Below are 17,544 nucleotides of genomic sequence, written 5' to 3' on the forward strand. Positions count from 1 at the left end.
TTCCGTCTTGTCTTCATTTTTCTATTTAGGGTGCGTTTGGTACGAAGGAAAATGTTTTCCTATAACTTGTTTTCTTGGAAAAGAAGTGAATTTTGGGCTTATTTTCTCATTTTTGGATGATGAGTTGAACATATTTTCTAGAAAATATTTTTATTTTTTGCTAGAAAGTAGAAAATAATTTTTATCTTAAACAAATTTTTTAATCTTTTTTTTTTACGAAATGACCTAGGAGATCCCTGTACGTGGCTCTGTTTGTATGTTGAACCCTTCTACTCATCACTTTGCTAAATGAACCCTTAAACTCAATGAAATTCTATTTTCTGAATCCCTCTGACCGAGCTTATGTGACATTAAAATAATTGAGTTGGATAAATACGTGACCACATGCGTTTTAAAGTAAATAAATATGATATAATTACAATTTATTATATTTTATAATTGAGATTTAAAGTGCAAATATTGAAGAAAGATGAAATTATTTATTTAGGGGGGGGGGGGGGGGGTTAAGGCATAGAGAGTGGGTGGAAATGGAGAAGATAAAGTAGGAAGGGAGAAAGAGAGAAAAAATTGCACTTTTTATTTTTTAATATTATATATTTTTAAAATGTAATTTCTAACGTGTTATTGAAATAATAATAATGACATGTCATTAGAAAATAATATGGTATTTCATGTATAAAATGAGTGTATTACACGCATACATATTAGAGGAGAAAAGGATTGAAAATATTGTGTTTGAATGAGTTTAAGAGTTTATTTGGCAAAGTAATAAGTAGAATGATTTAAATGACGAACAGAATCAAGTAGAGAATTTTCGGAGTTATTTCCCTTTTTTTCTTTTTTCTTTTGGATGAGAGTTGGGATAGGATTGGGTAAAAAAAGACAATTGATTTCAAGTAGGTGACTCTGGAGAATGTACAAATTGCTAAAAGTGGAATATTTTACGTGTCACTCTTATCTCTCTACGTTTATGACTAAAAACCTATCCAAAAACTTAAATTATAAATGGCTTCATATCTTCAATACCAAACTTCTAAAAAGAGCTGTCAATATTTCCCTTCTTAATTATCATGTTTTAGCACCTAATTTCATTTCTTGGCAACTATACAAAAAAAAAAACATACTTTTCCTAAAATTTAATAAAAGAATATTTAGACTCTCATTGAGTGCAAATAAATAAGATCTAGATATATATTTAAAAAGTCGGAATTGTGTTTCCTCAGCCTCTTCAAAAAAATTGCAAAAAGAAAAATCACAACAACCATTAGCTTCAATTCCAAAATTTAGCTAAGAACACCTAAATTGCCTTGACTAAATTGGCAATAAAATGAACTTGCTTGGCATTCCTAAATAGCTTAAACTTTTGTACTAATATTACATTGTGGGATAAACTACTTTAATTATATTACTCCTAATTGTCAAGAATAAACTACTTTTTAGATTAGCTTGGCATACCTAATATAACCCACATGTTTTTTTTTTCCTTTGAAAACCATGGAGATAGGAAAAGGGAAAAATAGGGAAGAGATTATCAAGTGGTGGAGGGTAAAACGTAACTCTCACTAATAAAATAGAAATTCAGATTATCGATCATCTAAGCTATTAAGCCTATTTATTTTGTGCACACGTTAAGTCTCGACTAGAGCAATTTAAATTTTGGTCTTTTCTCTCATTATAAGTTCTTTTTAGGAATTAACATAATGTGACATGATTTGTGAGTTCTGAAACTGAATTTTTTCATTACTATGTATATATTTTAAGGGACTGGAGTGACTTATGCAATACAACATAACTTGTTATGCTTTTACAATATAACTTGTGGAATATTATGCCGTGAAATAAAAACTTATAGCAAAATAATAAAATTTCAAACTTCTTAATTCTTAATACATCTTATTTAGATATTATGACTACATGTTGATTAATAATTTATTTCTTTAATAATATTTTCGCCTGATAATAGTAAAGTTCTGGCTAAGTTTTTCACTAATTTGATCCGAAAAAATTCTTAAAAGTCATAAATTAAATATGATAATTTTTCTTTGAAAAATATCACATGAACAAAATTAAATTTAATGTGACAGATGTGTCATGTAACCTACTCACTTTAAATGAGACCGTGCAAATATATATGAAGTAGGCAAGTAATTAGAAGATAATTAAACACCATTTGATAATTTAATGCTAACTAATAATTCCTAACACATTTACTGAGGTCTTTAGGTATGGTGCCTATTTAATATAGGGATATGCACTATTTAAATTAATAATTTACTTTATTTAGTTTGATTTCAAATTTTAAAAAATAAAATTTGGAAAAATTGAAAAAAAAAATGAGTATTTTTATGTAAGTATGGTTATAAGGAGTGGATTACTTTTGTCTTTTTTCTTTTAAGTTACTATCTTTTATTATGATTTTATTTACATTTTATGTTTTGATATCTATTAACATATGTTTTCATATGTTACATGGATATTTTAAAATATGATAATGTTTTAAATTAAAATAACTAACAAGTACAGATAATTAACTTATTCATTCGAGCAAATTAAATTAATATTATTAGTATACAATTACATTTTTATAATATCAAAATGTTATTTTATTGTTTGGTTTAGGTATAATGTTTTATAAATTTTTTTCGATTAGTTTAAATTGATTTTAAAAAAATACAGTATTTTATATGTTTATGTGTTTATTTTAGGGAAAATGCACAAGTACCCCTTTAATTTATGCCCGAAATCTCGGAGATACATTTATACTATACTAAGATTTTATTACCCCTGAACTTATTTTACAAGTATTTTTCTACCATATTTTGGCCTACGTGACACTAGCTTGAAAAAAAATCAACCAGCGTTGAACTCACAAGATAGTGTCATGTAGGTCCAAAAGGCGTAGAAAATTATTAATAAAATAAGTTCAGGGATAATAGGACCTTTGTATAGTATATGTGTGTCTGAGATTTCGATCATAGATTGAAAAGGTACTTGTGCATTATCCCTTTGTTCTACTATATTTTTTTATTCGATTATGAAATAATATTATTTCCTCATTAGCAAAACTATTATTTAAAATTTTCATATGAAAATAATTAATATTATAAAATTAAAAAATATTTTGATACATTTCACATATATTTTATGAGAAATCACAAAGTTTCAAAACATTCTTTGATGCTTTAAAATCAGTTAAAAGTATAATAGAGAAAATGAACAAAATAAACGCAGTAGTAAATAATCTAATATTAAGTACAAACATGAAATTTAATACATATATTTTGCATTTATTATTGAATTTATTTGAATTGAAATAGTTAAGCAATTATATTATTATTATTATTATTATAATTATTATAGAGAGAGAACGGGGACATGTTTATTTTTTCTTCGACACAATTTTATACTAAAAAGTAACATAATCCTCAAATAATAACCATATTCCTCATATCCCCTCAAACCCCCTTCCTAATTTTATAACTTTATATTAAAACTTAAAAAAGTGCTACGTTTATTATAATATAATTTATGTACAACTTTGATATATTTTTCAAATGATATTAATATTTTATCATGTTAAAAAAATATTATTTGTGTAATATAATTTGTTTAAATTATTAATTTTTTAATTAATCAGGAGTTTAAAATTTGTGTTTGAGTAAGGCCTTATTTGTTTCCATTAAGATTAAGAGGTTTGAATCTGAATACGCATCTGAATATTTAGATTTGCATTAAGATTCAGGTATTTTGATCTGAATACACATCTTCTGAATATTAAAATGTTGTCTCTAAATCTGAACATTAAATAATTAATACTGTTTGTTTTCAATATCTGAACGTGCATGTGAAATTAACATTAAATTAATAAAAAATCATAAAAATTTCATTTCAACAAAGTATATCGCTTTTGACAAATAAAAAAGTTCTAAAAGTTTTAATAATTATGATTTGGAACTACAATTTTTTTCATTCAAAAATCTTGATATGAGATAAAAATGCACGCTTAGAAAAGTGATGATTTATTATTTGATAACTTATTAAATGAGTCTAAATGTTGTTAAGAGTTTGCTATTCAGACCTCTTCAGATCTATTAAGAAGCTTTTTAAGAAATAAAACAAATAAACTTAATGGGCTGAATCTCAATGATTCTAATTCAGACTTAAAAATCAAACGTACTTAATAAGTTGAATCTGAATGATTAAGATTCAGACCTCCATTAAGTGTAAACAAATTAGTTCTGAGTATGTAATGAGAAGTCCTAAAGTTGTCTATTTATTTTCCCATTTTAATAAAAAATTTAAATTTTTTTAAAAAAATTAGTTTTAAAATAGATTATTCAAACATTTAATATTCAATGAAATGTTGAATTTTGAAGAAATTTAATTAATTAAAATTACTTATCTTTAAAACAGATCTCATTATTGTAAAATAATTAACTACAATTACATGTGTCATTTTCTTTTTGTAAAATAAAATTTTGTAATATTTATTTTTAAGTTTTTAGTTGGTTACTCTTCTTATTTTTTCTTGATTAATTATAAAAGAATTTTAAATTAAAATTTTTATGATGTTGACATATATCACTTTTTAGATACATAAATAGATATAAAGTCATTTTTTACTTTGTGGAAAAAAATGTCTTACGATACTCTTGCTGTCACCATAGATTTGTAGCAATTTATTAGTTATAAAGTTTTGTTACATATTAATTAATTAATTATTGGTTTTCCTCTATCCACAAACACAAACACAAAATTAAAAATAATAATATTATTTTAAATTTAATTAAATGCATTGTCTGCGGGTGTGTGGGTGTGATGGATCTATGAGACGTAGGATAGTTAAGCAAATATAAGCAATTAATAAAATATTATATTACATTAATCACAGTAAAAATAGTACAAAAATGTAAAAAAATTACAGAAAACTCATCCAGTCTAATTAATATAAGTATATAATATGATATTAAAAATCAAATTAAATAAAATGAACTAAAAAATCACAATAAGATACTAAAAATTCTAAGAATACTATTTTATGCGGAGGTCTTTCACTTTGACAAATACTATTGTTCTTCTTCTTGGGCTATTGATTTTTTCTTTGCAAATATACTTTTAATTTTCTTCGATTAGCCATCAAATAATTGATCTATTCGCATCCTAATAAAATAAAGATAAAAAAGAAAAAAATAATCTCAACAATAAAAATTAAAATTATACTCAAAGAGATATTTTTTTTATTATGAATATAATATGCCAATTACCAAAAAAAGAATTATACTCAAAGAACAAATTCATTTTAATTAAGTATTATATTCAAGAATAAAAATATGAAGATTGATGGAAAAATTAGTTTATTTAGAAAATAATAGATTGAAATTCGTCGTTATTTAAAATAGATTTAATTTTTCATTCCATCTTTAAAAGATGAATTTTGACTTTTCAATCAAATTCAAAATTCAAAAACTTAATAATATTTAGTAAAATCTATATATTATCTGTTGTAACCTAATCTTAATAAACTTTGTCAATGATTTTAAATAAAAAAGTTATATAATATATTTAATTATTTATTATTTTCTACTATTATATATTGGACATATATTTAGTTTTAAAATTTAATTGTTTAAAATTTTCAAATGGTAAAAATTAGATTTTGTAAGTTGGATTTTTATCCGTACACGTGGGTAGTTATACATTTTTAAAAATAAAAATCTAAATTCAATCGTGTTTGTATTTTTTTAATTATTTAGAAAATTTAGTTTTTAATAGTATCGACACGTGGATATTATCACCTCTTCTATTATATAGATATAGATGATAGGTGTTATTCTTTTAAGTATTGTGTCTTAAATTTAAATTATATTAGATTTTTAGAAAGTAATTTTAGAGATTCAATATTAGTATTACTTCTCCTCGTATATATAGTTTTTTCACAATACAAATATAACTTTAATTATATTATTAATTATTAATATAATCTGAATTGAGAAAAGGCAAAGCGAAAAAATTAAAACAAAAGCAAACTTAGTGAATTCGATTAAATTACACTTTTCAAACCAAAATTTGAAAATTCAAATTGAATAATACAAAATTAAATCGAAAAAATAAACACACACCCTTCTAGGAGTGGCTCTAGTAAATCAGTAGCCTAAAGCTAAACTCAAATAGAGGTCTTAAATTTGAATATATATTTTTATAAAGTTTATTGTAATGAATAATTTAATCTTTCTTGAGACATAGTATTCATAAATAGTCAAACTTCTATTACTTCTTAATTCTTTTATAAAAAAAGTTATTTTCTACAAATAATAGTGAATATTATTTTTTTAAAAAATTTTTATAACCTATTATTTTTTTAAAGAATAAGGCCCCTTAAATTTGAGAGCCTAAAGCGATTGCTTTTAGAGCCGCCCCTTCACCCTTCAATTTAACGTCACATTTTAAGTAAGGATCACAAAATATGCCTAGAGTCTAGACAAATATTTTGAAGAAGAAAAATCATTTCTTTCGTCCTTATTTATATGAATTATGTAATATAATTTAACTTAATTTAAAATATGATAATCTTGTAAAGCTAAAGCTATCCTTAGAAAGATTATGCTTTTATAATTTTCGCTAAATAAGCAAAAATTTAAATATAAACAAAATATAAATATCATCATTAAATATTTATGAAACATATCGTGCAATTCTAAACTGACTAAAATTGTACTAATAACACTGTAGTACTATATCAATTTTTGTTTTATTTTTTTTTACTTATTATCAAACTAAACTACACATTATTTTCATATTTGATTATTTAGAAAAAACAAAAAAATTCTTCTAAGTACGTGAATATGGACAAATGTACAAAGAAAAAAATGCATTATTTTACGTGTCACTCTTATCTCTCTCAACCTATACCTATATGACTTGAAACCTATCCAAAAAAGTTTCTCTTTTTTTTTAAAAAAAAAAAATGCCTTCATATGTTCCACCTATTTATTTTATTAGTATTCGAATTATACTGAAATTTAATTAAATTATGTATAAGATTTATTTATACTTTTTATATGATTTTTTCTTCATTCTAAATGTTTAAAATTAAATATTTTTATTAACAGTAAAAAATTTCAACCATCTTATTACGATTCATATTATACGAGACTCTTCTTCAAAACATAATAAAAACAAGAGTATATAATTGACGATGAAAACAAAGCTAGGTGCTAAATTGAATTGTTGCCATTTAAAATCAGGACAAAATTATTTTTATCACCTAAACATAGGCAAAGAAATATCTTGCTAGATGAAGATTTTGATAAAATTCTAATACCAAAAGAAATATTTAAAAATATATTTATGTATTATTCGAAATATAGCAATTTTATTTTTTCGTTAAAATTTTGAGTTAATGTTACTATTATCCTTAGAAAATAATCATTTATTGCATTAATTTTACGGAGTTTTCCCTCTAAGACAATTTACATTATAATTAAAATTAAAAAAATTATACATTAATATTATTTGAAGAATTTGAGTACATTAAGTTTATTATTGCACAAGTAATTTCAGTATGTAAATCTTGACTTTTTTTTATTTCTTTCTTTAAAGTCTAGACTCTTATTTATTCTCTTTATTTATTTATTTTGGTTATATATGCATTTTTTATTATTTAATACAGGTGAAATTCTCTGATTCTCTAGTAGAAAAAAAGATTTCAAAGCTGTCAAGTAGATGTTTAGAGAATAAAAAAAATGTATATAAATAATTAATCAGTTTCTACCAATGGATATTATAATGCAAACAATTTATATGTACAGCGGACTGAAATAATATTTATAGGATTTTGGGGCGCATTTATTTAAGGCATAATACATTTATTAAAATTTAAAATTAGCTTTAAATTTTAATTTTGATCTCTGATTTTCATAATGCATAAATAAATATTTTAGCTATTAAGTTTTTAAATAAATAAATACACGAGTCATACATGATACAATACATGTAAGACACCACATAAGATAAAAAATGATACGTAAGATGACATGTAGAACATATGTGTCTGTTTATTCAATTTTATACAAGTTTAAGTGTCTATTTGTGCATATTTAAAATTAAAAGACATAAATATAATTCGAAATTAAGTTAAATGCTATATTTATGTATGTACCTTTATTTCACAACCAAATTTTGGTAGGGGTCAGAGTAGTAAATTAAATTCATAATTTCAAAAAAAATGTGGGGAAGAGGGTGGACCTGAAATTAGAGAAAATAAGAAAATGAAAATTTTATACCTATGATGAAATTATTTAATCGAAAGCTTTATCATAAAAAGAAAAAGTAAATGTTAATTTAGTTAGTTAAATTTCAATATAAATATCTAATATTAAATAAAAAAATTAAATAACAATTTTATTAATTAACAATACTTTATTTTCAATTAAAAAAATTATAATTACCTACAAAAGATATATAGATGTATAAAAATTGAAAATTTAAAGGTTTTTATTCATAGAATGCACAGAATAAAAAAAATATATAAAAACGATAGAACTTAATAAGATAACTTTTTATTTTCTTCTTTCTAAGTATATAGAACGACATTATTAAAACTTTATTTTTTGAATTACATTAAGGTATATCAAAAGATTTCATAATTATGATATTAAAATTAAATATGATAAAAAAAGTCATAAATTATAATTTTTACATATAATATAATGAAAAGATACATCAATTTTCAAAGTTTTTATCTTTCTGAAAAAAGAAAAACTGTAACTAATTAAAAGGAATGAAGGGTACTTAAAAATTATAAACATCCACAATTAAAAGATAATAATATTTACAATGATTTGAACAGTTGAAAAGAAAGTATTTTTTTCTTTAAAAATAATTATTATTTAGAGTAGGAAAAGTCTAGATGGTCCTCATTGGCTCCTCAATTTTTTTAAATAAAATTATTATTATTATTATTATTTTTATTTTATTAGTATTATTATTATTATTTATTATATTATTATTATTATTATTATTATTATTCAAACTATCAAATTAATTCTACTCATACCCCTAATAAAAAATATTAATAAAATCCAAATTTATGAGTATGGTTTTTTTATTTTATTTACTTATAAATACACACTCAACCAAAAAAAAAAATTAGAACTAAAACCCAATGCATATCAACTTCTCCCTTTGAGTTCATTTGTTATCACAATCCATTTAACCTTTTTTTTTTGTTCAAACAAAATTATTATCAATGGCAAATTTGATTTCAAAATCAACAAAATTTAACCATTTTCTTCAAAACACAAGAGTTTGTTTCTTACGATCGTTTACAACTTCTGCCGCCGGCGCCGGTGCTGGTGGTTATATTCAGCCGGCGGGGAGTTTTTCCGGCGAGTCTGCCGCCATTTTTCGGCCGGAACGTTACCAGTCCGGTAAAGCTGGAGAGCAACTAGATACAATTGACTATGAAGAAGATGAAAATCAGGTAAAAAATTTTAATATTTACTTCTGATAACTTTTTTTATCGACAGAGTTAAAAATTTATATCGAAGAAAAAAATTATTATTTAAATATCATATTTGAAATTTAAACATGTGATCGATTGAAATAACTTTTGAATTCTCAATTCATGAAAAAATTTATTTTTTTTAAATAATTGTGGTATTTAGTTAAATTTATGTGTACTTTAATTTGTTTTTAGTATGTAAGTATCGAATAATTATATATATATCCAATAAAATTGATAGATGATAAGTAGTAGTTTAGTTTTGACTATAGAATGGAATCCGAGATCTCAGGACTTTTAATGATTCTAAATTAAAAGTTTATTTTAATTGTAAAATAAAATAAAATAAAATAAAATAAAACAAAACAAAATAAAATAATAATAATAATAATAATTCAAGAAACTTTGGTTTTAGACGATTTGGACAAAAGTTCACCATGACGTGTTTCATTTTGAGGTGATTGAAGATAAGTTTGGCATTTATCCAAGATAACAAAATAATTACATTTGCCAAGTGTAAGCGTCGCACTAAGTTAAGTGTTATTTGGTACGAGCGATAAAAATAAATAAAATAAAATAAAAAAATAGTGATAGAATAAATTTTTTTGTCGTATTTAGATAATTTATTGTATTATTTATATTATAGTGATAAGTTATCTTTTATATACCATGAGATAAGTTATCTCAAAATAGCTAACCTGAATTAATTTTGAGATATTTATTCTCAATCAAACGAAAATAACTAATTAGTACTACTACAAATTGGAGATCGTTTATCAGTGAAATAAGAATTGTAATTTTGAGATATCAAATACAATAGAATTATTTTACCTTATCATTTAATTATAAATAGTGAATTGAGTTAATGCAAAATAAAATAATTTTTATAAGCTATTTTAATTTTTAAAATATTTTGATATATCTTATCCCACCAATTAAAAAGCACTCCATTATAATTCAACTCTTTTTGCTATTGAATACCTTCATGACGTGTAACGTTTAAGAGGTAAGTTTTTAATTTTTTATATTATAAGATACAACGTGAGTCATTAGTATTATTTCTTAAATTCTGATTAAGAATAAATAATGTGTTCAATAATGATAAAATAATATAAATTAGGTGGAGTGGACCATTAGAGTGACAGGACAGAGATAGTCCTTTTTACATCAATTTTGACTGAAAAAACAATTGATTATTGCAAAAGATAAACACTTTTGGAGTGAATTATAAATGGATAGTCACCAAAAAAATAAAAATTAAAAAAAAAAACTTAAATCAAATCTATGACTTCTGAGGAAATATTGGGTAAAAAGATACAGAGAGTCTGATTTAGGGTCATTTGGACATTGTGATAATAATTTTGAAATTATGATATGGAGTTTAAATTTTATTTGAATATATAATTTAAAAAAAATTAAAATTGTATTTACTTTAACAAATATAAAAATATAATAATTTTTATCAGAGTATCATAATTATTTTATAATTAAGTGTTCAGAAGTATAAAATTTTAAATATGCATAATTTTATAAAGACTGATTAGTTAATAATAATTGTAATCAAGTATTTTTAATATACTTTTTTTCACATGGTATAAATAAATTCTTAGTGTTGAGTATGAGTTTTTCTTTTGCAAAATTTAGCGTACATGAGACTTTTTTTTTTTTATATAAATTATAAATTTATGAATCAAGTTTTTATTTAAAAAAAATTGAAATCATAATTTGAAGTTTTGGAGGATTGAAATTTTAGATTTATAGCCCCAAATTAATATTTAGATTCTAATTTAATTAACTTAACATCGCTTTATAACGCTTTATATTAACTTAAAATAAGAATTTGTTAATAGACTTTAATTCCCAAAAAAGTTTAATATTTTAGTTAGGTTAGACTTTTATGAATCGATTTTAATTGTCTTTATTTATATAATAAATTCAGTTGTCAGATTGGTAGGTAGGATGTTATTAAATCATTTGTATTTGTCTTTAATTCCGTAAATATTTTATCTTTTTTTTTTTCTAATTTGGGTAAGGAAAAGGGAAAAGGGAAAGAGGTTGCCAAATATGGAATCAAATATTTACCGCCAATTAATTGAGTTACTAAGTTTATTCTTTAGTTCGGTTGATAATATTGTATACTTTTCGTTTTTATGTATTTATTTAATTTTAACTTGGTATATAAAGAAATAACTTTAATGTTATAGTTTTCGACTAAAAATATGAGAACATATTTTTAGAAAATATTCTTTTATGGTCTTAAAAGTATGAATAAAATTACCAAAAAATGAGATAATTGTAAAAGAGAACAAGACAAAAATAAATAACTTGACTGATGACATTAATTACCATTAATGTTTGTATAAAATAAATGTATCGTATTCGAAATTTAAATATTAGTCTAGGAGACTTGTAAAGAAAATGGATGAAATTCTTTTGCTCATAGCTGGTCTAGATTTTTTTTACAGATAGATTTTATGTGTAATTTCTCAACTGTTTTTATATAACGTATAATAATTTTTATGAATCAATTAGAAATATATACTTAAGCTAAGATTAACTAAACTTTTGAATTGTTTAGATTTAAACAAATTAATTAATTTCGAAACTATTAATAGATTTTTTTTTTGTGTGTGGTGGTGGGGTGGGGTGGGGGGTTTAAATCAAATATACATATATTTATAGTAACGTTAACGAAGAGTATGTAATTGATTAGTGGTGGACATTCGATATTTCGGTTCAATTTTATTTTTTTTCCAATTTTTTCAATTCTTGTAAATTGTATACCGAATATCGAACCAAAATATTTCGATTCGATTTGTTTTTTTACTTCGATTTTTTATTAATTGTGTACCAAATATCTGACTGGGCTGGCCTCCGGACGCCGATCGCCAGTTGAAGACTTGAAGTCGCTGCGGGCGGCGGCTGTAGCTGGGCTACTGCTGGCGCCTGGCGGCGGCTGCTCTGCCTGAAAGAGGAAGAGGAAGAGTTGTTGCCTGCAAGAGGAAAAGGAGGCTGCAAGATGAATATTAAAAATTAAATTAGGAATAGGAACATTACATAGGGTTTCACATTTTTTTTAAAAAAAAATTATTTAATATTAATAATTATTAATTAATATAATATAAATTATAGTATAATATTTCAGTTTAAATTGAAATATCGAAAATCAAAATAATATGTATTAAAAATTGAATCGAAAAATCAAAAATTAAACCTAATACCGAATCAAAAATCAAAATATAAAATTGAAATTTTAAAAAAAATTCGATTCGATTTGATGTTTTGATTTCCGGTGTATATCCCCGCCCCTCTATAATTGATCACCCTTTTTCGAGGTCTCCGTCATGATTCATGTGTAGGCAGCCATGTGAAACATATTGATGTTACACTTGACAGTAGTGAACACTAGAAAATAATGTCTTCTTTTCTCGTACTCTTGTCACTATTCAACTTCTTTTATTGTTCCTTACAAATTCATGAATCCATAAATTTTTGAACTTATTTGGACATAAGTCAGTACTTTTAATTTTTATTTCAAAAATAGTATTGGACAATTTATCTTTTAATTTTCTAACATGGACAAGTACTAAGTATCTTGTTACTAAAAATTTAAAATTTCAAAAAGTGTTGTGTTTCCTTTTTTTTGGAAAAACTTGTACAATGATCCAAAAAAAGGTCATGAGAATTTTTCACTTCTTTTCGAAAAACTTACTTTATTCTATATATAGTTTCCTCTTCTAGTGTCTCAATTCCATGAACATTTCCTTCTAGTTCTTGATGAGTAGAGCATCAAGAAAACATAAAAATAAAAACTTAGGGAAAAAATTTGGAATTTTATTTCATAAAATATGTTAGGATTCCTCAAAATCCTCTTCTCCAATTGTAAACAAACTCATAGAATTGCTAGTAAAAAACCACTCAGCCAATTTCATTCATCCTCTATAACACTTCTTGATTTTTCATCAACAAGAATTTTATCATTGAAAGAACAATCGTCTCTGTTTGCTGAAAATGATGACTATACCGATGATTTTCAGGTTATAATAGTATTTGTCGTGAATTTCTTACCTTTATTTGGATGTTTAATTAAACGTGTTCATATATATATATGTGTGTGTCAGTAGAATAATATGATACTTTTCTATGTTATGTAATATTGGACTAAGATGAGCTTAAATGTAACGATACGTACAATGATGATTCATGTAATTGTTGGAATTGTCAGGTGATGGATTTTCCTGGTGGAAAAGTTCCAATTACTCCTCAAATGAAATTTATTTCGGAGTCGTCTGAGAAGAGATTACCTTGTTATAGAGTTCTTGATGATGATGGTTATCCACTTCCAGGGACAATCTTTGAGGAGGTAATTTGAAATTGTTTCAAATTTTCATTTCTTTTGAATTTGAAAAAAAATAAAATATGAATTGAAAGTTGATGCATTTATTTGGTTAGGTGAGCAAAGAATTGGCAATAAAGATGTATAGTTCAATGGTGACACTTCAAACTATGGATACCATTTTTTATGAAGCGCAAAGGCAGGGGAGGTTGTCGTTCTATCTCACAACTGCTGGAGAAGAAGCTATCAACGTAGCATCTGCTGCTGCTCTTTCCTTAGACGACTTCGTGTTACCTCAGGTACTTTTTGCTGTTGTTGTTGTTATTAAGAGATGAATTCAAGATCTAAAGTCAGTAGTTTCAAAATATCTGTGCGTTGTATGAGCTGAAAGTAATGAGTTTGGCACTTTTCTTATATCATGTTTAGGAGCATTGTTTTGGGTTGTCAGTAGGGTCGTTTGGTTGCTGGTTGGAAGGTGATTGATTCTGGTATTAAACCATAACTTGTATCATGTTTAGTAGCATTTGTTTTGTCGCTATTTATCAAATTCAACACACCATATATGTATTTTGGTTAGCAATTTAGGATTTGCATATATGAAATAACTAAATTTTGCATGACTAATTCATGTATTACTAATACCTGTAACGACCACTAAATAGTTGTTGGTTTGTCTTTGAGATGAGTAGAACACATTTGGCATTAGCAGCTGCATAATGCAGATTGAAACATTGAACGCAAAGTCTTTTTGTTTATGTTTGTTCTGCTCGATTTGACAATAGTTTCATGATTCTACAACCGGTAAATGATGTCATTCAATATGTTGTTGTACATTGCAGTACAGGGAAGTAGGGGTTATATTATGGCGTGGTTACCCCTTGGAACAGGTTGCCAATCAATTGTTCGGAAACAAGTTTGATTATGGAAAAGGAAGGCAAATGCCCTGCCACTATGGTTCTAATGAGCTCAACTACTTAACTGTTTCTTCGCCAATAGCGTAAGAATCTCAAAGTTTTTAGCATTTCCCCTCAAGATTCAGGATATTCCATCTAATCAATTTTCTGCTCCGAATTTCATTTTCCTCAGAACACAGATTCCTCAGGCCGTGGGCGTTGCTTATTCCCTCAAAATGGAAAAAAAGGAGGCTTGCGCGGTCACTTATTTTGGAGATGGTAGCACCAGTGAGGTAATTAAATTAAGCAAGCAAAAATAACGCGACTTTTAAGCATATTCTACATCAATTGACTGATTTCCTCGCGATGTAATTTGCAGGGAGATTTTCATGCAGCATTAAACTTTGCAGCAGTATTGGATGCTCCTGTTGTCTTTATATGCCGCAACAATGGATGGGCCATTAGCACTCCTATAAACCAACAATTTCGAAGTATTTTCTAAACTCATTTGACATACAATGCACCTTTTTACTAGTATTTTTCTCCTTATTACTTAATGTAGATTCTCTGATGTCTTGTTATGTCAGGTGACGGAATCGCCTCTAGAGGACAAGCGTATGGTGTTAGAAGCATTCGTGTAGATGGCAACGATGCCTTGGCAACTTATAGTGCTATTCGTGCAGCTCGCCAAATGGCAATTAAGGAACAAAGGCCAATATTAGTAGAGGTAAAAACTCATGTCAGAGTTCAAGTTTACAACACAATGTTGCAAAATCTGGATCTTGAAAATTGTTAAACATAAATCACTCTTAAAACTGCTAGACTTGACATTCTTTTAGGAAACTCATACTAAAGACTTCCAACTTTTGTGTTAGGCCATGACATATAGAGTAGCTCACCATTCAACATCTGATGATTCAACCAAGTATCGACCCGTTGAGGAAATCGAACACTGGAAGACAGCAAAAAGCCCTATATCAAAATTCAGAAAATACATTCAAAGAAATGGCTGGTGGAATGATGAAAATGAATCAGAACTTCGCGGAGACATCAGAAAACAGGTTCATAAACAACATTGATCTTCATCTGATATCTGCTAAAAGTTTATAATATTCATTTTTTTCTTCTTTCTGAATTAGGTGTTGCAAGCTATTCAAGCAGCAGAGAAGGTGGATAAACCTTCATTGAAAGATTTGTTTACAGATGTTTATGACAAAATGCCATTAAATCTTCAAGATCAAGAGAAATTTGTTAAGGATGCTGTAAAAAGATCTCCAAAAGAATATCCTTCTGATGTTCCTATATAAGCTTATAGTGTGTTATGATAAGGGGCAGAGCTACAGCTTCGCAATCAATTCATTCGTGTTGCGTAATATGTATAATTAATTAATTAGTAAACTCTGAATCAAAAACTCGTAAACTCAAAATCTCAACTCGGTTTCTGAATAGCTAGCTAGAAAGCAACTCTGAAATTGTCAGGTTCTATGAAGTTATATATATAAATAGCTACATTATAAACAAAAGTTCTGAAACAAATTCTTGAGTATATGTTAATGGCATTAACTTTCTCTCTGTTTAATCTCATGATTTTACGTGAAGTATGTTATAGTTATTCAATTCATATATGTTATTTAAGAAAAATGTCTTTCGAAATTTGACTTTAGGCCTTCAAACTTATGAGACAGATAGTGCTAATGTTTTAATATGAATTTATTTTGGAAAATAAAAAAAGTTTCATATTATCTCATGAAAAAACACGTCTGGTACTATTAGATTCACATATCAAACATGGTATTTAAAAGCGAAAATCATTTATTTATATATCTGTATATACTTTTTAAAAAGATATAATAAACAAAATATTGGTCATCCAGGTCTAATTCTAATAATGAAATTTATATGACAAATATTTGATGAATATTTTATGATAATGTTTTTACTGCATATTATTTTTATTTGTTTGACAAGATTTATTTAAAAGAAACTTTTGTAAATTAATTAGTGCATAATGCGAAGCGCAAATATATTTTACGGAAAAGGACCCTCAAAGTATTGAAAATGATACAAAATTACTCTTCATCCACCTATTGGTTCCAAAATGTCATTCCCACCCACCTATTGGGTGCAAAATACCCTTGTCATCCACCTTTTGGTTCAAAATTGACCACTTATTTAACGATTTTATATTTAAACTATTTAAATATTTTTTTAAATACGTGGCGCTCAACTATTTGTTATAATTTAACTTATTAATGCAAGCTGCTGCCAATTGAGTGTTTTAAAAAAATATAGAAGTAAATTATCATACATTCAAGTGGCTACATAAAAATCACCGATAAACTCAAAAGTCTGACTATGTTCATCTTAATTATTCTTACGTCTCAATGATGTTATGTTACTTCATAGGTAACTTTTTTTCAAAATAATATATTAAAGGTTTTAAAATAAATCATAAATATTTATAAAATTATATTTAAAAAAGTACATGAATTAATTCGGGATGTATTATTTCTTTACCTTTAATCATAAATTTCTAATTCAATTTTGAAAGAAAGTGTCCTCCTAAATAAGCGGCTCAACCTAAATTTAATTGGGGCTTCGATTCAGACTTGAATAATTTTGAATGTCATTTTCAGTAATCCATAATTTCATCGTGTTTTAGTAGTGTTTATGACGATTTTGATATTATAATTGAATTATTAATTGAGTGAGGTTTAATTAGTAATGAGTGGGTAGTGGATTGATTTATAAATTATATTAATAAATTAAAATTATAATTAATAGTTGAACGCCCAGCATTTAAAAAAATATTT

At 25.4% G+C, this 17,544-nt stretch overlaps 1 protein-coding gene across 2 annotated transcripts; it reads left to right on the forward strand.

Annotated features, from left to right (window-relative positions):
• The first annotated feature begins 9,090 nt into the window (after positions 1-9,090).
• Positions 9,091-16,310, forward strand: LOC101254378 (2-oxoisovalerate dehydrogenase subunit alpha 1, mitochondrial). Of its 2 annotated transcripts, none has more exons than XM_004237658.5 (9): positions 9,091-9,481; positions 13,728-13,865; positions 13,955-14,137; positions 14,678-14,835; positions 14,925-15,024; positions 15,111-15,222; positions 15,319-15,458; positions 15,607-15,792; positions 15,871-16,310. In XM_004237658.5, exons 1-9 carry the CDS (start codon positions 9,248-9,250, stop codon positions 16,036-16,038), a joined length of 1,419 nt encoding a protein of 472 aa, XP_004237706.1. In that variant the 5' UTR covers positions 9,091-9,247; the 3' UTR covers positions 16,039-16,310. The 2 variants fall into 2 exon arrangements, with proteins under 2 accessions (XP_004237706.1, XP_010320010.1); XM_010321708.4 differs by lacking the exon at positions 9,091-9,481 and adding an exon at positions 12,910-13,539.
• The last annotated feature ends 1,234 nt before the right edge of the window (positions 16,311-17,544 follow it).

Source organism: Solanum lycopersicum, chromosome 4 (assembly GCF_036512215.1).
Source record: "Solanum lycopersicum chromosome 4, SLM_r2.1".
Classification (NCBI taxonomy): Eukaryota; Viridiplantae; Streptophyta; class Magnoliopsida; order Solanales; family Solanaceae; genus Solanum; species Solanum lycopersicum.